Source organism: Chiloscyllium plagiosum, chromosome 28 (assembly GCF_004010195.1).
Source record: "Chiloscyllium plagiosum isolate BGI_BamShark_2017 chromosome 28, ASM401019v2, whole genome shotgun sequence".
Taxonomy (NCBI): domain Eukaryota; kingdom Metazoa; phylum Chordata; class Chondrichthyes; order Orectolobiformes; family Hemiscylliidae; genus Chiloscyllium; species Chiloscyllium plagiosum.
Genome location: NC_057737.1, coordinates 12372541 through 12393555, shown reverse-complemented (window position 1 = coordinate 12393555; position 21015 = coordinate 12372541). Strand labels below are relative to the sequence as shown.

The 21015-nt window shown below is 39.8% G+C and overlaps 1 protein-coding gene across 1 annotated transcript in view; it reads left to right on the top strand.

Moving 5' to 3' along the window:
- The window catches only part of aspa (aspartoacylase), a 35872-nt gene extending 27520 nt beyond the window's left edge, over positions 1–8352 (top strand). Inside the window, exons 4-6 of the mRNA XM_043718312.1 lie at positions 1565–1672; positions 4414–4523; positions 5168–8352. Of these exons, the coding sequence (XP_043574247.1) occupies positions 1565–1672; positions 4414–4523; positions 5168–5365 (416 nt within the window). The 3' untranslated portion in view covers positions 5366–8352. The remainder of the gene's footprint in view (positions 1–1564; positions 1673–4413; positions 4524–5167) is intronic.
- Positions 8353–21015: the final 12663 nt, after the last annotated feature.

Sequence of the window (21015 nt, the reverse complement as noted above, 5' to 3'; positions counted from 1 at the left end):
TGGAGATAAGGAGAAACATCTTCAGCCAGAGAGTGGTGAATCTGTGGAATTCATTGCCACAGAAGGCTGTGGAGGCCAGGTCATTGAGTATGTTTAAAACCAAGGTAGATAAGTTCTTGATTGCCAAAAGGATCAAAGGTTGCAGAGAGAATGTTGGTTTATATGCAGTTGGTTTCCTGCATATAAACCAACACTTTCCTAGCTACCATAAGTTCAGAAGGTGGGTCACTAGACCCGAAACATTAACTCTGATTTCTCTTCACAGATGTTGCCATACCTGCTGAGCTTTTCCAGCAACTTTTGTTTTTGATTTACAGCTTCTGCAGTTCTTTTGGTTTTTATTTAGTTTGTTTTTAGTGCTGTACAGATCTAAAATCAAATATATGTAATTATTTGTTTTGTCCCGTACTCACCAAGTCTCAGCGTCAGATATTTGATTGGCAGTGCCTTAAAGTCTGGGCTGCAGTTTGAGACTGCTGGTCATATACAGTCCACCAAATGGCTTTCTGTGAGCTGAGTGCAATGCTTGGATTTGATTATCTTAACTTGGGAAAACATGGTCTCACAGAAGTATGTGAAATCAAAGTAAGCTTTCATTTGAAAAGTACAAGGTGATAGGAGTGGGTATTTTTCTCTGTTTGAGTCCCAAAAATCACTATCTTTTAATCTGACTTTCAGCCCAATATCATTTTGCATAACAATTATCTTTTTAATCAACTCCACTTGTAAATCAAACATCTGATCAAACTTGGTAGCCAACCTCCCAACACACCAATATTTACTTGACAGAATGGATTTGAAACAAACATGACAATAGGTTCCATCAATTTCTGAAGGTCGATTGCTGCAGATTTAGAGGAAAAAAAGACTGTCGATCTTCCAAAAAGGCCTTCAGCTCAACAACTTTCTTTGTCCGAAACATGCTGCTCAAGGAAAGCTATCCTTGAATTTACTGTGCATCATTGTATGGCATTGTTCCAAATTCCCCTTTTATACTTATCAATATACTTTGAACTCGCTTGGAGTTGCCAACTAACATTTTAAATATTAATCTCCTAGTCACTGTTGTGAGCAATCCAGGAGAAAAGGCTTTGGATATTAAAAATAAATAGCTTTGCACACTCATGTTCTCCTACGCCTTGACCCCAGTTAATCTTCTGTGGTCAGGACTATTTAGAATTTGTGGCAGGCTCCAAGCAGTTTTGTACTGCTGCCAAATCGCCCATGGGTTGTGGTGTAATATTTGCTAATAGTGCTGACTGATGTGCAAGTAGACAATGTGGCCAAATGTCAGCATTGCTAATATATTAGTAACGGGAGATCAATGTTTATTTTCCCAAAAACCCAACATTTGCATTAGTCCACCAAACATGTTTAATGTCACTTTCAACGGTGGTTGTGGTACCTGTTGTATTCCCACTCCCAGCTTCCCAGAAACCTGTAGGAAAGGCACTGGAAAGTCCAGCTTTCGGTTTTGTGAAATGCTACAGATATCAGTATGTCAAAATGTGCCTGCATTTCACCACCATCACTTTTAACCCGATTTCTTTTCTTTCTCCCACAGGACTCGAAATAGGTCCTCAACCTCAAGGAGTAATCAGGGCAAATATTTTAGAAAATATGAGGAAGCTTGTTAACAGTGCCCTGGATTTTGCACATTTCTACAATGAAGGTGGGACTTGCTGAGCACCTGCATGTAACTTGAGCAGCATGATATTTTCCCCTGTTCACCAAGATAATGACCTCCTTTAAATTGCCGATTACTCGTAGCATATAAATCTTTCACTCTTTGCTCTAGTGATCGTATATCTTCACAATTGCTCAATCTTGAAAGAGCAGACTCACTTTGACAAAGTTGGCACTTTGCCCTTCCCAATAACTTTATCCTTCAAAAGAGGAGCAGACTGATCATTAGCTTGAAATCATTAGCAGATATTTGTTTGAAAAGAACCCAATGCTACCAACGCTCATGTTTTTTGATGGAAGATTTGTTAAAGGATTTTCAATAGAGAATAGGACATTGAAGGGAATATTTCAGAATACGCAAAATAGGTAGATTCTAACGACTGAGAAAATTTCCAAGAGGAAGACCTATTCATGGTTAACTAAAATAATTAGTGTGAAATGTAAAGGAAAAGCATATCACTATACAAAGATGGGAACCGGGTCAAAAGACTGGGCAGAATATTTTAAAAAAGGAAAGAATAATCACAAGGTTAATAAGGAAAAATTAGGCTGTGAGAGAAAGCTAGCTAGAGGTATAAAAGCAGATAGTAAGAATATAGGTATTTAAAAAGCGTTAACAGCATGAACATTGTGGTCCTTTGAGAAATTATTAATATAAAGTAAGGAGATGACAGATAAATCAAACAGTACATTCATTAGTCTTTATTACAGAGAATATATCTAACATTCCAAACATAGCTGTAAACCAGGAAATGGGAGGATTCAAGGAAGTTACAATCAAGGGGTCAGCTATTTAGGGTTAAGCTAAGAAGACATTTCTTTACTCAGAGATTTGGGAGTGGTGTTCAATGTCCCAGGGATGTTAACGTTTTTTAAAACAATCTCACATGATGTTGGCTGTGCCTCTGCACTCTCAGTTAGAAAACAGGAAATAAAGTAGGACGCCTAAAATGAAGAAAACTTAAGTTAGGAGAAAATTTACAAGACAAAAGCATTGTTGCCTTTAAGTGAAAAATACAGCCTTTAAACGTCTTGGAAAATAAGATTGGAAATTTTGTCCAGAAGCATTGTGTCGAAAGGTGACTCATAGTAGTTTTACAAGTGAGTATATATTACTAAACTCTTACAACAGTTTCTTGGGACAGCAGGAAGTGAATTTGTGTTTGGCAATAGTGCAAAAAGGCTGATGGTGAACCTGAACCTGATGTTGCTTCCTGCCCTGCACAATATTCTTTCCCATTGACTACAATTTTCCCTCCCCAGACAAGGTGAAGAAGTTGGAAAGTAGAGGAAAATAATCGGGAGACTTGGCCCTGACGAGATGATCCCCTCCTCCTTGCCATCTCACTTACTCTGTTCTCGGCAACTTTTCATTCCATCCTTCAATAAATGGTCACTTAAGGGTCTCAATTCATCACTAGCCCTTCCCGTGGAGAGGGAGCAGGAATGGTGGCTAGTTTCCCAGCTTACAAATCCCTCCAAACCCTGCCTGCTGAGTGAAGGAGGTGGAGAACGACATGCAGCCTGTTAGGTCTAGGTCAGGTTTTCCCAGCAGTGGCTGCGGTGGTTAGTCGCCACCTAATACGCCCGCCCCATATTTTTTAAAAATCAGAAAATCACACCAATTGATGGAAATGAAAATTGGGCAAAGCATAACTTTCACTGTCCGTCATTTTGCATCACCTCCCAGGCGAAGTTCATCAATTTGATTGTCCAAGTCTTTATTTTCTCGTTGACCCAATTCTTAAACAAAGATCAGACTGGTTCTATTTAAAGTCATAGAGATGTACAGCATGGAAACAGACCCTTTGGTCCAACTTGTCCATGCCAACCAGATATCCCAACCCAATCTAGTCCTACCTGCCAGCACCTGGCCCATATCCCTCCAAACCCTTCCTATTCATATACCCATCCTCATGCCTTTTAAACATTGCAGTTGTACAAGCCTCCACCACTTCCTCTGGCAGCTCATTCCATACACGTACCACCCTCTGTGTGAAGAAGTTGCCCCTTAGGTCTCTTTTATATCTTTCCCCTCTCACCCTAAACCTATGCCCTCTAGTTCTGGATTCCCCCACCCCAGGGAAAAGACATTGTCTATTATCCTATCCATGTCCTTCATGATTTTATAAACCTCTATAAGGTCACCCCTCAGCCTCTGACATTCCAGGGAGAACAGCCCTGGCCTATTAAACCTCTCCCTACAGCTCAAATCCTCCAATCCTGGCAACATCCTTATAAATCTTTTCCCAACCCTTTCAAGTTTCACAACATCTTTCCATAGGAAGGAGACCAGAATTGTACACAATATTCCAACAGTGGCCCAACCAATGTCCTGTGCAGCTGCAACGCGACCTCCCAACTCCTGTACTCAATACTCTGACCGATAAAGGAAAGCATACCAAACGCCGCCTTCACTATCCTATCTACCTGCGAGGAGTTATGAACCTGCACTCCAAGGTCTCTTTGTTCAACAACAGTCCCTAGGACCTTACCATTAAATGTATAAGTTCTGCTAAGATTTGCTTTCCCAAAATGCACCACCTCGTATTTATCTAAATTAAACTCCATCTGCCACTTCTCAGCCCATTGAAATAGAGTTATTTGCTGAGTGATGATGAAAACATGAATTTAGTTACCCTGATAGAATTACAGGTGACATCATTGTAATTATCTATGCCTCATGAGATTTAAGAGGTTGCTCACATAATGTTTATTTATATCAAGGTAAGGAATTCCCTCCATGCACCCTTGATGTTTACAGAGCTTTTGAGAAAGTCGATTACCCCAGGGACTCGGAAGGACAGATTATTGGTATCATTCATCCTCAGCTTCAAGTAAGTGTGATTTTGTTTTTGGATGAAGCAAGTTCTGTTTGTCCTGATTAGCTTCCTTCCTGTGTCTCATCTTCCTCACTTGACAGCTGGGGTTTGGTTCTTTGGTTCCAGTAACCCACTGATACTTTGCTTAAATGGCCATTATTCATTCATGGGTCACAGAATCAATATCAGCAAGTTATTTTATCCTGAGGGGCCATCACCTATGGAAACAAATACTGTCCTCAGCTCCCATTCTACACAAAACTTCCATTGGAAGTTGTTTATAAAGTAGTAAAGGATTGGTATCATTGTCAGTATTTCTTCTTTCTAACACTTTGTCATCCCTAGTGGTATTCTGGCTGAAATAAACAGACCAGAGATTGAACAAAGGTGCTTTTGTAATCATTGTGGTTTCAACTGTTCACTGCTAAGGGTAACTAGATTTTCTGACAGATTAGGATTATTGTTCTAAAATTGACCCTGAAAAACATTGCTATGAAGAGCAAAAGAATATTAACTCCCATCCAATGCCTGACTCGGGAATGTGTGCTGCTAACTTGAAACATAAAAACGTTTGCAAATAACACTGTCAGCCATGATGTACTGGAGAGTCTGCATGAACCAGAAATCTCTTGAAGTTACTCAATACTTTGACTTTACAGGACAACGATTGGAAACAACTGAAACCAGGTGATCCTTCGTTTCTGACCCTGAATGGAAGGACTATCCCTTACAATGGAAGCAGTGCTGTGTATCCAGTGTTTGTGAATGAAGCTGCTTATTATGAGAAAAAGTCAGCCTTTCTGTTAACTGAGAAAGTAACTCTGAAAGCAAATAGTGTGAAGGTTTCAAAAACTTAATCTAATGGATTGTCTAGACATCTTAACTGCCATTAATCAGACCAAAGACTAATTCCACAAACACTATGCATTGTAACAGAAGAAGCATTGCTGCTTTTAATTTTTTTTCTCTTTTTATTTGAAAGAAAGGTGAATGTTTACTAGTGCAGCCAGTCTATTTTGAACAGGCAGTATCTCATTTGAATCACTGTCAGCTGTTGTGAGTCACAACTTGGAGGAAAAGGTAACATTCATTTCCCAAACTGTGTCAAAAAGGACCATTTAGCTGTGGCAAGAATTTCTATCTATCAGAGAATGTGGAAAAGCTTGTTCTCTAAGCAGTTATTACTGCCTATCCTCAGTACAGACAATTGCAAAGTCATCAGCATGAAAATGGGGTGCTAAGATTTTGTATTAGTCAATTCTTTTGAATTAGAGTTAACTTTCCCCTTGTTCACTGAGCACTATGAAAATATAAATGTGGACTAATTTGCAACTAATGCCCTGGAGTGACTAAACCTACGTTTACAACAGTGCAGGGTAATTTTTTTTCTGGTTTCCAATACAGCAGTATGTTGAAATAATGCAAATATATGCTAGTTTTTATTTAAAACACAATCTGTGTTTAAACATCTTCTAATATTACATGTTGGTCTTTTTTCTGGGATCCCTCAGGACAGTGATACCTTCCAAATCTAAAACCTGCAGACTGATATTTTAAAGGATGCCCAACTTCATTTTATACTAAACCGTTTTAGAAAGAGATAAACCACTTGGTAAGCCTCAGGAGAATATTCTGGTTCCATTCCTTCTCATTTATGTGGTTTCTGCACCAGGGCTGAAAGTGCAGTCATGATTTGAAGTGGCAATATATTCACCTCTTAAATCAATAACTTAGAAACCAGAGGATGGGCTTTGTTTTTATCATGAGCATCGTGTACCAGCCTTGCAAAGAAAATGTGGAAATGAAATCAATGCTTCACTGAATTAATGAATGAATCAGTGAATTCAATCCTACTGACATCTTAGGTAATTCAGCAGGACAAATAAGGAGTTCCTTCATGACACTCATACTGTAGACAGGGCCTGTGACCATAGCAGGATGACAATTGAAAATGGGAGTTTTATGGGCAGTGTGAATCTGTGCCTACTGGCAGCAGAACAGAAAACTAATGAGGGATTGTTCAAGACCAAAGTGGAAACAGAAATGCTGTTTCTCTTAGAGTCCTGACATTGGGAACAGTATCTAGTAACCTGAAAATGAGTGAATAAACATTGGAGGCATCTGCGATTGTGCAAAGAGGCCAAAGATCATTCTGTAAATCATGAAAGGCTTAATTGCCCTAAAAATTACACAAGGAAATTGATAGTAGATGCTTTTGATCTCTGACAGGATTAGGCTATAGGTCACATATCCCATGATAAACACAGTGTGTCTATCTGAAATTCTCTGGAGATTTATATCAACCCTTGCTTTACACTGCTGTGAATCTGTGTAATTTATTTCCAATAGAGGAGTATGATTTGATTGGAACCATACTGCTCTATAATGTTTCAAGGTGAGAACGGCATTTGAAATCTGATGAAAAATCGAAAGGACTGTAGCTGCTAGAGATCAGAAATAAAAACAGTAATTGCTGGAAAAACTCAGCAGGTCTGGCAGCATCTGTGGAGAAAAATCAGAGTTAACATTTCGGGTCCAATGACTTTCTTCAGACCTCAAGAGAACAGAAAGTTCTGAAGAAGTGTCACTGAACCCACTGCTAGACCTGCTGAGTTTTTCCAGCAACTTTTATTCTTATTTGAATATATGTAATACTGATTTAAGAAAATGCATTGTCAATATTCTACCATTGAGTGTGGCGAAACTAATGGTTTAATAATACTTGCAAATCAATTCTCATTGCCTTACATTTTAGTTTCATTAGGAGCCATGAATCTGTACAATGCATATCAGTGTCACTACTAAGGATTGGTTAGAATCTTTATCCTTTGGGGTAGCAGGGTCTTCATACTGTAATGAGCTGTACTTAGCTGAGCTGAAAGCTATCAGGATTGGAAGTGAGTTTGAAAACTACATAATTCTAAAATTCAAAATATTGTCCTCTGATGAGAGAAGGGATGATGTGGAGGTGCTTGTGTTGGACTGGGGTGGACAAGGTGAGAAGTCATCAGGTTATAATCCAACAGGTTTATTTGAAATCACAAGCTTTCAGAGCCATGCTCCTTCAGCTAAAATCACTTCACCTGATGAAGGAGCAGTGCTCTGAAAGCTTGCGATTTCAAATAAATCTGTTGGACTGTAACCAAGAGAAGGGATGTCCAATTACTATAGACTTTTTATAATTTTTGGATTTCTACATTCAAAACATAATTGAGGATTTTATCCTGTTTTATGACTTCTGTGACTGAAGTACAATTTTTTAAAAATTATCTTTTAATGGCATTGATGTGTTCTTTTTCATCATGTATCTGCAAACCAAGTATTTTCTTCAATTTTAAATCTAACTCATGGACAAACTTTTCAAAAATAATGTCATAGAATTCCAGAGTTAATAGATATTTTCTTCATCAGTTGCTGAAGTTTTTATTGCAACTAATTTCATGCCAAAGATTAACATTAAACACCTCATTAATATAGAGAGGAGCTCAAGTTATTTTGGAGTCTTTGAAAAGCTTCCTAATCCCATACATTTTTTTTTAATATTGTGCTAATTTTACTTTTTCTAACTCATTGTAACTAACATGAATGTCTATAAATCAAATATGTTTGTTTCAAATGTATTCTTTTATGATGAGATTTAAAAACATTGATCGTTGTTATTGGAATATCATGACTAACTATGCAAATCCTAACCAATCAGGGAGTCCTCCTGGTTAGATACAGCAGCTATTTTTTAATATGGCATGCCATTCTCTTATCAGGCATGAGCCAGTTACTCTGGGATTGTGTAGGCTGGAACTTTGTCTTTTGCTTACTAATTTTATCATTAAAGATTTTTGAACCATCATGTTGTTTTGGAGATTATTTTAACAGTATTTAAAAAAGATATTTAGATAAAAGTTTGGAAAATGTAATATGAATAAAAATTTCCTTGATAATTTCTCACTTTGTTTTCGGTTATTATTTTAACTCTCAAATTATTTTAATGAAATGTCATCACCACTCAATACATTTATCAAGGCATCTAATCAACCAGGAAATGATGAAAACTTGATTTAACTTCCATCACTAAGTTAGGGTTTATCAGAAATTCCAATATCTTATCCCAATGTGAATTCAACTGTTCAAAATTAAGAGGAGAGAAAATTGATATTCATCTTCAAAGAAGGCTGGTGAGACAAAGTTATGTGTTGGAATTTTCACTTCTGGTACCCCCATATGCTGCACACCTACATAAAGCAGGTCTCATGCACTCAATGTTCTAGCGACAAGGATAAATAAGGTGGTCACTAGGATTTAAACTTATGAGACGGGGGGGAGGGAAAGGGAAAGCGACAGAGAGTATGGAGCCAAGTAGAAAGATAATCAGCAGGTTAGCATGTGTGCAGGATTTAAGTTCAAGGCAAACTAGGAATGAAGCAAAAAGGAAGGATAACTTAGGATGTATCACTAGAGATGTTGATAATCATGAGGATAAGAAAATTAGCATTAAGGCACTTTACCTGAATGCTCATAATGTTTGTAACAATTAGATGAATTAGCGACACAAACCATCGTGAATGATGATGTGGTAGGCATCACAGAGTCATGGTTGCAGGGGGTTCAGGACTGGCAGTTAAATATCCAAGGATTTACAACTTATTGAAAAGACAGGGATGTAGGTAGAGGGGATGGGATTGCCTTGTTAGTTAAGAATAAAATTAAATCTATGGCACTGAATGACATAGGGTCAGATGATGTGGAATCTGTGTGGATGGGGCTGAGGAACCCCAAAGGCAAAAAAACCATAATGTGAGTTATGTACAGATCTCCTAGCAGTAGTCAGGACCAGGGGAGCAAGATGTAACAGGAAATAGATAAGGCATGTCAGAAAGGCAAGGTCACCGTGATCATGGGGGACTTCAATATTCAGGTGGACTGGGTGAACAATGTTGCCAATGGATCCAAAGAAAGGGAATTCATGGAATGCTTACAGGATGGCTTTTTGAAATAGCTTGTGATGGAGCCCACAAGGAAGCAGGCTATACTGGACTTAGTGCTATATAATTAGCCAGACTTTATAAAGATCTTAAAGTAAGGGAACACTTAGGAGGGAGCGATCATAATATAGTAGAATTCAGTCTGCAGTTTGAAAGAGAGGGGCAAAATTGAATGTAAGGGTATTACATTTAAATAATTACAGGGGCATGAGAGAGGAACTGATGAAAATCTTCAGCCAGAGAGTGTGGGCCTGTTGAATTCATTGCCATAGAGCACAGTGGAGGCCGGGATGTTAAATATCTTCAAGGCAGAGATTGATAAATTCATAATCTCGCAAGGAATTAAGGGATACAGGGAGAACGTGGGTAAGTGGCGTTGAAATGTCCATCAGCCATGATTGAATGGCAGAGTGGACTCGATGGGCCGCATGGCCTTACTTCCACTCCTATTTCTTATGGTCTTATGGCTGGAAGCAGAGCCTAGCGAGCAAGACAGTAGAGCAATAATTGCAGGAGTTTGTGGGTGTAATTGAGGACGTAGTATAGAGGTTCATCCCAAAGAAAAGAAAGCTTATCTGGGGTGGGGCGGGGAGGGAATTAGACAGCCATGGCTGACAAAGGAAGTCAGGAAATGTATCAAAGGAAAAAAAGAGAGCCTTTAAAGTGGTCAAGAGCAATGGGAAATCAGAAGATTGGGAAGACTACAAAAACAAACAGAGGATAACAAAGAGAGACATAAGGAAGGAGAGGATCAAATATGAAGGTAGGCTAGCCAGTAATATTAGAAATGATAGTAAAAGTTTCTTTCAATACATAAGAAATAAACAAGAGGCAAAAGTAGACATGGGGCTGCTCCAAACTGATGCACGAAGGCTAGTGCTGGGAAATAATGAAATAGCTGAAGAACTTAATCAGTACGCTGCGTCAGTCTTCATAGTGGAAGACATGAGTAATAGCCCAACAATTAAGGAGAGTCAGTGGGCAGAGTTGAGTATGGTAGCCATTACAAAAGAAAAAGTGCTAGAAAAGATAAAAGGTCCAAAAATTGATAAATCTTTTGGCCCCAATGGGCTACATCCTGGAGTTCTGAGGGAGGTTGCTAAGGAAATAGTGGAGGCATTGGCTGTGATCTTTCAAAAATCACCGGAGTCAGGGAAAGTCCCAGATGATTGGAAAATCACTGTTGTAAGCCCCTTGTTCAAAAAAGGATCAAGACAAACGATGGAAAATTATGGCTGATTAGCCTAACCTCGGTTGTTGGTAAAATTCTAGAATCCATCATTAAGGATGAAATTTCTAAATTCCTGGAAGTGCAGTTTCAGTTTAGAACAAGTCAGCATGGATTTAGTAAGGGGAGGTCGTGCCTGACAAACCTGTTAGAATTCTATGAAGATGTAACAGGTAGGTTAGACCAGGGAAACCCAGTGGATGTTATCTATCTCAAGAGGGTTGGAACATAAAAGCAGTGAAGTGCGACTGAGACTTTATAAAGCTCTCGTTAGGCCTCATTGAGAATACTGTGTCCAATTTTGGGCCCCACACCTCAGGAAGGGCATACTGGCACTGGAGCGTGTCCAGCAGAAATTCACATGGATGATCCCTGGAATGGTAGGCCGAACATACAATGAACAGCTGAGGATCCTGGGATTGTATTCATTAGAATTTAGAAGGTTGAGGGGAGATCTAATAGAAACTTACAAGATAATGCGTGGCTTAGAAAGGGTGGATGCTGGGAAGTTGTTTTCATCAGGCGGGGAGACTAGGACCTGTGGTCACAGCCTTAGATTTAGAAGGGAACGAAAGTGAGGAGACATTTCTTCAGCCAAAGAGTGGTGGGCCTATGGAGCGCAGTGGAAGCTGGGACGTTAAATGTTTTCAAGGCAGAGGTTGATAAATTCTTAATCTCGCAAGGAATTAAGGGAGACGGGAAGAGTGTGGGTAAGTGGCATTGAAATGCCTATTAGCCATGATTAAATGGTGGAGTGGACTCGATGGGCCGAATAGCCTTACTTCCACACCTATGTCTTTTGGTCTTATGGTCTCAGCAAAGGAGGTCTATAAAGATGGCTGCTGAAGAAATGCTAGCCAATGATTCTGAAGAAATATTGTATGTACAACACATTGATGTCATCAGGTCAAAATGGAGTGCCAGATAGACACCAATGTTACATGCAACATCATTAACTTTTGCTGATCTGTGTAAAATCATTCACAATGGCGACCAAAAAATGAAGCTCAAAGATAACATTGAGTCTATATGATACAACGATCTTTGTCCAAAGTGGACAAATGAAGCTGAGAGTCCAATGCAATGGGAAGAAATAGGAGGATCCTGAGTTTAGAAAGTAGAAATTAAGTAAAATCCATTCATCACAGTTGCAGCAAGTCTAAACCTTGGACTAATAAGCCTAATTGTGGCCTTCTTGTGATGCAGTGGTAGTGTCCTTGTTCCCTGGACCAGAGAGGCCTGGATTCAAGTCCCACCTGCTCCAGAGCTATGTAATAACATTTCTGATTAGGAAATAGGTTAAAAAAAACCTCATCATGCCATGTAAACGTGTGTAGTATTTCGCAATTCACTCAACCATTGATTGCTGAAGATTATTCAGATCGTGATTGTCTTCCCGTCAAATGTCCTTGTGGAATAGACGAAGGTGAGAGACCATTGCAACATCTGCTGAGGAGCATTCCAGCTGCCCTCAAGGCCAGCCTGAGAGATAAGATAGAAGAGCTGGAAAAGAAGGGTGTAATCAAGGAAGGGACAGCCCCTGCAAAATAGACTAGCAGCATGGTAATAATGAAAAAAGAACTGAAAAACTGAGAGTGTGCATAGATCCAAAGGATTTTAAGAAAGCATTGGTAACATGAGATTTGAACACAAGCAAGACCTAAACATCATAAAGCAGGGACTATTTATTCCACTGGTATCAGGTCATTGCAAACTTGAAGGGAAATGAAGCTTAAAGAAGGAAGCATTTGCATGGAAAAAAGCCTGTGGTTTATACTAGATTTGTCTGTCTGCTTCTTCTTCTTATGAGGTCTCCTTCTCTTAAAGACCTTCTCTTTTTCCAGGGAAGCTCCATTGGATCGCTCTAGGTGCCCTCCTTCACCAAAGCAGGCTTTGCTAGAGATCCTGACATGACTGCTTGAGCTCCCCTGTTTGGCGCCCTCCATCACCATTGCCACTGAGGATCTGTTACACATATTCCTGCTTGGGATATTTGCCTTCCCAGCAGCTACACATAGCACACTGTTTACTAAAGAGAACTCTTTCAAAGGAGTCTTCTCTTTTTGCATGACCAGTCTGGACATACGGTAAGGATTGGGATGATATCCGGTAGTTTCTTCTTGTTAACCTCTTATTTGTACTGATCCCTTCCAAACTCAAAATTTCTATTCAAAATATGTTTTCAACTGGCTGCAGTATTAAGATCTCAAACAGGAAGACTTGCCAATGGATCTAAGTTAAAAGGGAAAAAAAACAAGTAATTAGAGTTGCAGAAAAGTACAGCAATAATTTTTGTTGAATTTAAATTCTGCACAACTGAGTTTATAGCACATTGTTGTACCATTGATCATTAAATGATCATGTATCTAAACATACAGACAAGTGTGCAATACCATCTTCCAGCCAGGACAGAGTTGCCCCTCCACCATGTGCTGTTTGGTAGCAGAAATTGCACAGAAATCAAATGCAGACCCCTCACTGGGAGGTTTGATCAAGCTTTTCACATAATCCACAGTGACTTGAGAGGCTGAGGGCAAATTAGAAGTAATCAGCTTTGCTAGATCAATAGGTTTCTGACCCGTGCAAATATTCAGACCTTCATTACATTTTCTTTTCTGTCTAAAGTCGGACAGGATCTCACATTTCACCAAAGCTTGCTCTGAGCCAAACCATGTGATCAAGGTTGCACTGTGTCACTGGAAGTTTATAGTTATGAAGCCACGTATTAGCATTCCATAGTAGTGGTCATTGCATCTTGAATTAAATACAGCAACAGTTCACCTCGATCAAGTTTCCTGTCAGAAGAGGCTTTGATGCCCAGTTGCAATGACCTAAATATTGATGCATGAACTGATGCTATTCCTAATAATTCTGAGAAGAAAGAATACACTGGGACTTTTTGGGAAACAATGCTGAGGGAGCGGTGAGGGGGGTCCTGAAAGAGGTCTGTAAGAATACAAAAGGGTTTGATGGAATTGCGCTAATTATTTGGAATGCAGTTCGTATTCTTTCTCACAACTAAACATGAACAGCACACAATACCCTAAGATTTGACAAGTGCTACGCAGCTTGCGAATGGAGATAAAATTGTTACAAATTTGTACTTTCTTTTATCTATGTACTTCGCTACAAGTGAACGGCTTGCTTTCTCGATGTCAAGTTGACAAACAATGCCAGGACCAGAAAGCAATTCAAAAGTTGAAGGTTTCGGCAGTTTTACTACACTAAGGGTGCTATAGAAATATGAGATTTTGTTATTCTGAAATGTCTATGCCTCTCATACAGGCCAGTCTAGCTGGATGTGCCAGTTGCAATAATTTTTTTGTTCTCTACAGGATGGTGGACAAACATCAAAGATGCCGGGTGTATTAAAGCTCTGATAAGTGTCACAGATAGCAAAGAAATATGTTTATGCAGCATGCACTGCCACAACTGGATGGTCATACTAAACTATTTCTTATTATCCAATGAGCTTTACCTTGCTGAAGATTAAAGGGTGGCTCAGTGGTTAGCATTGCTGCCTCACAGCGCCAGGGACACGGGTTCGATTCCAGCCTCAGGTGACTGTCTGTAGGAACAGATTTGTTTCCCTACAGTATGGAAACAGGCCCTTTGGCCCAACAAGTGCACACCGACCCTCTGAGGAGTAACCCACCCAGACCCTTTACCCCTGACTAATGCACCTAACATTGTGGGCAGTTTAGCATGGCCAATTCACCTGTCCTGCATATCTTTTGGATTGTGGGGGGAAGCCAGAGCACCCAGAGGAAACCCACGCAGACACGGGGAGAATGTGCAAACTCTACATAGACAGTTCCCCAAGGCTGGAATCAAACCTGGGTCCCTGGCACTGTGAGGCAGCAGTGCTAACCACTCAGCCACCATGCCATCCTCTCGTTCACATGTTTGCATGTTTTCCCTGTGTCTGTGTGGGTTTCCTCTAGGTACTCCACAGTCCAAAGGTAGGTAGGTTAAGTGGATTGGCCATGTTAAATTGCCCCATAATGTGCAGACTTGGTGGATTAGCTATGATAAAATACAGGGAACGCTCATTTTCCTGAAAGACCAATGGCTGTTTGGGAGAGTTCCATTTATGGAGTTTATTCTCAATTGATCAGGAATGCTTCTGGTTGACCAATCACTTGAAATGATAAACAGTGAAGCGGCCAGTGGAATACTGGCACCTCCTCCACACCTATTATATACAAAGCTTTTCACTGTGCCTCGGTACACGTGACAATAAATTCAATATTATGTGGATGGAGAAAATCGGATTCGAAAATTGCTGTGGTTCCGTGTTCACATATTGCAAAGAACAGACAAAGCTCCAGTGTACCTCCAGTGCATTTTAATCAGAAGCCTTCAGCCCAGTCCCAAGATGACAGGTTGAAATGAGCAATCTCAGCTGCACAACACAACCACAGCTATACTTACACAAATTGTTAAATTTGGTAACGATTGGTTTAATTTTTTGATCTTCAGCTGCAACATTCCATTCAGTCAGACAGTGTTTGCACAGTGAGAAAGCCCAAGTAAAGCATAGGATATCAGGGCCTTCAACTATACTAGTCCAACAGTCGCTCTAACTATACATGGAACAGTGTGTACTAAACGTGAAATAGTGCATCTGCTGCACAACAATACATACCTTTTACCACAAAGCTTCACAGTCAACTGACTCCTTTTGATGTGTGCACTCATTTTTATTTTATCAGCAAAGATGACAATCAATTTTCCAGAATATTGATATGAGAAACCAACTAATCTGATGGAAGCAAAAACTGAAGTTCCTTGAAAAGCTCAGCTCTGTGAAGAGAAATCAGGGTTTTGAGGAAGGGTCACAGGACCCAAAACATTAACTCCGATTTCTCTTCACAGATGCTGCCAGACCTACTGAGCTTTTCCAGCAATTTCTGTTTTTAATTTGATGGTCTTGGTTTGTCAGAGCAATGGGTAAATTCCCCTGTTCTTCAGATAGTATCATTGGATCTTTTATATCTACCCGAATAGGCAGACAAAAGAAAGAGTTACATTTATATTGTACTTTCTAGACCACAAGACTTTCCAAAGTGACTAAAAGTAGTTACATATAGTACAAGGGCAGAGCTTACTGCCCAATCTCAAGGTGCAGTTGGAAGCAGGACTGCGTCGGGTGGGGATCCTGCTGTCTTTGACACTTGTTATGTATGTAGTTGTGTGTGTGTTGTCCCTTTAAGGGAGTGGGTCAGATGACCCAGAGGCAGCACCTAAGGGGACAGAGTCTAAAACTGACTGTGGAGCTGAGTCGATCCATGATAAAGTATTACCAGGTCAAATTTGCCCTCCCTCTACTTCATGTTTTATTTATGAACCTAGTGAACCACAAACTGATACCACTGTCCCGATTAAGTCTAGGGTAGGCAAGCACATGACATGTGTTCAATTTCCGACTTGTTTGACCCACTGCTAATTTGTGCTTAGATAGTTATCTATAGATTTTCACTTGTGAAGTTCTTAGAATTAATTTGGATTCTGATTCCTTTTAAACTCTCTTAGCAGAGCCTTCTTAGAGTCATATAGCATGGAAACAGATTCTTCGGTCCAACTAGTCCCTTCTACACCTTTTTGCTGTGCAGTCTATGATACTAGGTCCACCTGTTACATTTCAAGCTGTTCTGCAGCTGCAAGGATTAAAATCACGCTCCTTCCACTTGAATGGCCTTCTCTACCATTGTGTCACGGTTTGCTCAACCAGTTTGCAGATGTTGTCCTCATCCACACAGACAAGAAGAACCTTAAACCTTTCAGATAAGGGAAAGGTTTGAACTTTCTTCATTGTTACATGTACAGTCCCTTTATCTGCCTGATTCACATTCTCACTCTCTTGTCTATGTCCATTAAACAGGCCTGTGTCACTTTCCAGTTGAAGGGTTGCGATTGCTTATGTTTTCCTACAGCACCACCACCCCCCCCCCCCCCCCCGCCCCGTGCTCCATGCTGCCTGCAACTCCGACTCCAGCACTCAATAATTCTGAGCTGAGGTTCCTTTAAAATTCAAGCACTTACTACAAATCAAAGTGTCCACAGTCACAAAGGGCTTCACAAACTCCCACAGGCAGAAGTTGCAATGAGTCATCCATATAATCATCTCAATCTAATCTTAGAGTCATTGAGCTGTACAGTATGAAAACAGACCCTTCAGTTCAACTCGTCCATGCTGACTAGATATTCTAATAAACCTAGTCCCATCTGCTAGCATTTGGCCCATATCCCTCTGAACCCTTCCTATTCATTCTTCCATCCAGATGCCTTTTAAATGTTGTAATTGTACCAGCCTCCACCACTTCCTCTGGCAGCTCACTCCAGACACACACCACTCTCTGCATGAAAAAGTAGACCTTAGGTCCCTTTTTTATTTCAAAAATCTTCCCCCTCCCACCTTAAACCTATGACCTCTAGTTCTGGACTCCCTATGCTGGGAAAAGATCTTGCGCCTCATGATCTTATAAACCTCTATAAGGTCAACCCTCAGCCTCTGATGCTCCAGAGAAAACAGCCCCAGCCTATTCAGCCTCTCCCTATTCAGCAGATGACATAGCACAGCAATGTTCCTGACATGACATAGATCTAACATATTGCTCCTCAGTCAAGATTCTCTGAAGGCTTGGCGTGGGTATAACCTTTGCAAAAGTTCCCTTTTCCCACTTTTCCAAAAGGCTCCTCCACTCTGTGATGTCTTTGGATACTCTCCCCTCCTGTAGGCCTATCATACTACACCTGACTCTTGTGACCCTGAGTTGAAGGCTGACAAAAGTAACCCTGCAGTTGTACAATAGAAAGGTATTAGCAGAACCCAGATGGCAACAAGTAAGCCATGAATCAGCTAGACATTCACCAACAATCTATAAGGACAAACCAACAACTCTCACGTGATTGTGATTGAGCCCTTTATATAGCCCTGCTGATGGTTCTTTGCTTTTTATTGCTGAACGAACTTATCACGAAGCAGATGAATTTCACAAAAGTATCCACAGATCCTTATTGTAGTAATTTATTGATCCTTTTGGCAGGAGCTATAGATGCCTATAGAGATGCCCCAGCCAAATCAGTTCCTTTTATTAATGTATTCATTTGGGGATATGGACATCATTGGTGGGCCAGTATTTATTGCCGATCTCTAGTTGCTCCTGAGAAGGTCGGTGTGAGTATACCAGAAAAGGTCAGTTTGTTCAGGGGTGTGAGGAGAACATTTACAAAATGTGACCATTTATTTGTAATTTAAACAGAACGGCTTCTAATGCATTATCAAGTTGAAACATCCAGTTACAATTTCAAGGCAGATTACAGACAGCAGGAGATTGTGTAATATATTTAATCATCTAAATTTATAGTAAAGCAGTCAGTCCTATTGTGAAAGAGAAGCATTTCCATTGTTATAACCTGACAGCAAAATGACTCATTCTATGAATGGCTCCCCATATTTCAGATCAGGTTAGGCTTGAAAAATATTGCTGTGTACTTGCCTGACTAATTTGACTTTCTTTTTGAAATATCAAAATTGTGACACCACAGTGCTCAAAGCACGGTGCTTCCCAAACTAGAAGATGAGATATCAGGAATGCAGTTCTTCCTCCTTAGTACAGAATTACTTTTAGCCAAACCTCACAAAACGTGTATAAGAATTTGGGGTAGTTACGCTAACTTCAATCACACCGTTTACTCTGGGCCCTTGTTGTGTCATAAGTTCCTAGGAGGTACCAACCATTTCCATTCCTTTCCACCTTACCTAATCGATCTTCCTAATGTGCCATCAGCGCAAATACCACACAAAAAACTGTCATGCATCAGTCTTCAAAATGAGAACTCCAAAAGATTTCTTGGAAGAAGTTCAGCAGCAACCTGTTTTCTGAATGGAGGTTGCATGTGCTTACATAAATGTCACATTAAACAGGCCATCACTTTACTATTTCCCATAAATATTTAGTTTATTCACTAAGGCGACTGGCTGTTCAAGGAAATTTGCACCAATTTGGTTTAAAATTGTACAGAATTGTTTAATTGCTTCAGCTTCAGAGTTTTTATTTAGTTCTTCTGTGCATTTTTCTGATGATGTTCATAGAATCATAGAATCATACAACACAGAAACAGATCGTTTGGTCCAACCAGTCCATGCCAACTGTAATTCCAAGCTAAACTCATCCCACTTGCCTGCACTTGTCCTATATCCCTCCAAACATTTCCTATTCACGTATTTATCTAAATGTCTTTGAAATGTTGTGACTGTACTTGCATCAACCACTGCCTCTGGCAGTTCATTCCACATTCAAGCCACACTCTGTGTGAAAAAATAGCCTCTCATGTCTTTTTTAAATCTTACTCCTTTCACCTTAAAAATATGCCACCTAGACTTGAAATTCGTCACCCCTCAACCTCCTACACTCCAGTGACAAGAGTCCCAGCCTATTCAGCCTCTCTTTACAATCGAACACTCCATTCTTGGCAACATCCTGGCAAATCTCTTCTGAACTCTCTCCAGCTTAATAATATCCTTCCTTTAACAGGGTGACCAGAACTGGACACACTATTCCAGAAGAGGCCTCACCAATATCCTCTATATCCTCAATATAACGTCCCAACTCCAATGTTCAAAGAAATGAGCAATGAAGGCAAGTGTGCTAAATGACTTCTTAACCACTGTATCCATATTTGATGACAACTTCAAAGAATTATGTACTTGAACCCCTAGGTCTCTCTGTTCTACAACACTGCTCAAGGCCTTACTTTTAATTATTTAAGTCTTATCATAGAGTCATAAAGTCGTAGCGATGTACAACACAGAAAGAGTCTTGTCTTTGTTTGTTTTACCAAAATGTAGTACCTTCTATTTAACCAAATTAAACTCCACTTGCCACTCTTCATTCCACTGACCCAATTAATCAAGATCTCTCTGTAATCTTAGATAACCTTCTTGACTGTCCATTATACCACCAATTTTGGTATCATCTGTAAACTTATTAACCATGCTTTCTGTATGTTCATCTAAATCATTTATATAAATGACAAACAAAAGTGGACCCAACACTGATCCCTGTGGAGCACTGATGGTCACAGGTCTTCAGTGTGAAAAACAATCTTTCACCACCACCCTCTGTCTCCTGTCATTCAGCCAATTTTGTATCAAATTGGCAAGCTCACCCTGAAACCCATGTGACCTAATTTTGCTAATTAATCTACTATGTGGAACCTTATCAAAAGCTTTACTCAAGTCTAAGTAAACAATGTCTACCGCTCTGCCCTCATTAATTTTCTTGGTTACTTCCTCAAAAAACTCAACCAAGTTTGTGAGACATGATTTCCCTTACACACAAAAAAACTTTTAGCTCATTTGACAATACTCAATGCTTGTGATTGTTGGAGATCGTTCTCAGTGCTACCCTCTCATCATCACTGAAGTGGCCTTCAGAGTGACTTCAAAACTAATTTGAAGATCATTTGAAGACCGAGATGACCAGTCACTCCAGGCCACTTGTGTGCTTCCTTGTGGTTTAGGGGAGATTTCCAATCTGTTCTGTCAATGGGAGGAGGTAGTGGGTGGGAGGTGACCCAACCTGCACCGGAACTTGGACTGGATAAATGCCTGTAATAACAGAATTCTTCTATTTCTCTACATTGAAATCTTCAGCATGGGTCTGACAAAGCAAAGGGTTTGACCAATCTTTAGCCCATTATAAAATTAAACAGAATGGTACCATACACTTTCATATATTATACATTTTGCACTTTGATAATTTGTATAAAACAACCTGTTTTTTTACTCCACAATAAGAAAGAAACTCAGGAACAGTGTGAAATGTGCTGCTGATTGGCTATTGTTAATTTTATATTACACGTGATATCAATGTCACATTCTTCAGAACAAAACTTGCAAAACCTGCAAGTGTATAGATACAACAGGATTAGGCAGCCAAGACATAGGAACTGATGTGAAAAGAAGAGTTACAGCAGTTATGTAAACAGTACCAGTCTGATTCATTAGTAGCACTCACCACTGAATCAGGGTGCTGTGGGTTCAAGCACTACTTCAGAACTTGAGTGTTTAATGTACACATTGCAATACCAAGGGGAAGCCACATTGCTGGGTGTGCTGTATTGCTGACGAGGTGTTAAATTGAGATATTTGCCTGATAGTTGCATATGGAAAACACCATTAGATATTCAAAAAACAATGCAAAGTTCTCTGGATGCCTTAGCCAATATTGCTCTATCAGCCAACACCACAAAATAATTTAAATTTCTATTTTTTTTTTGGCTGGCACTGAGA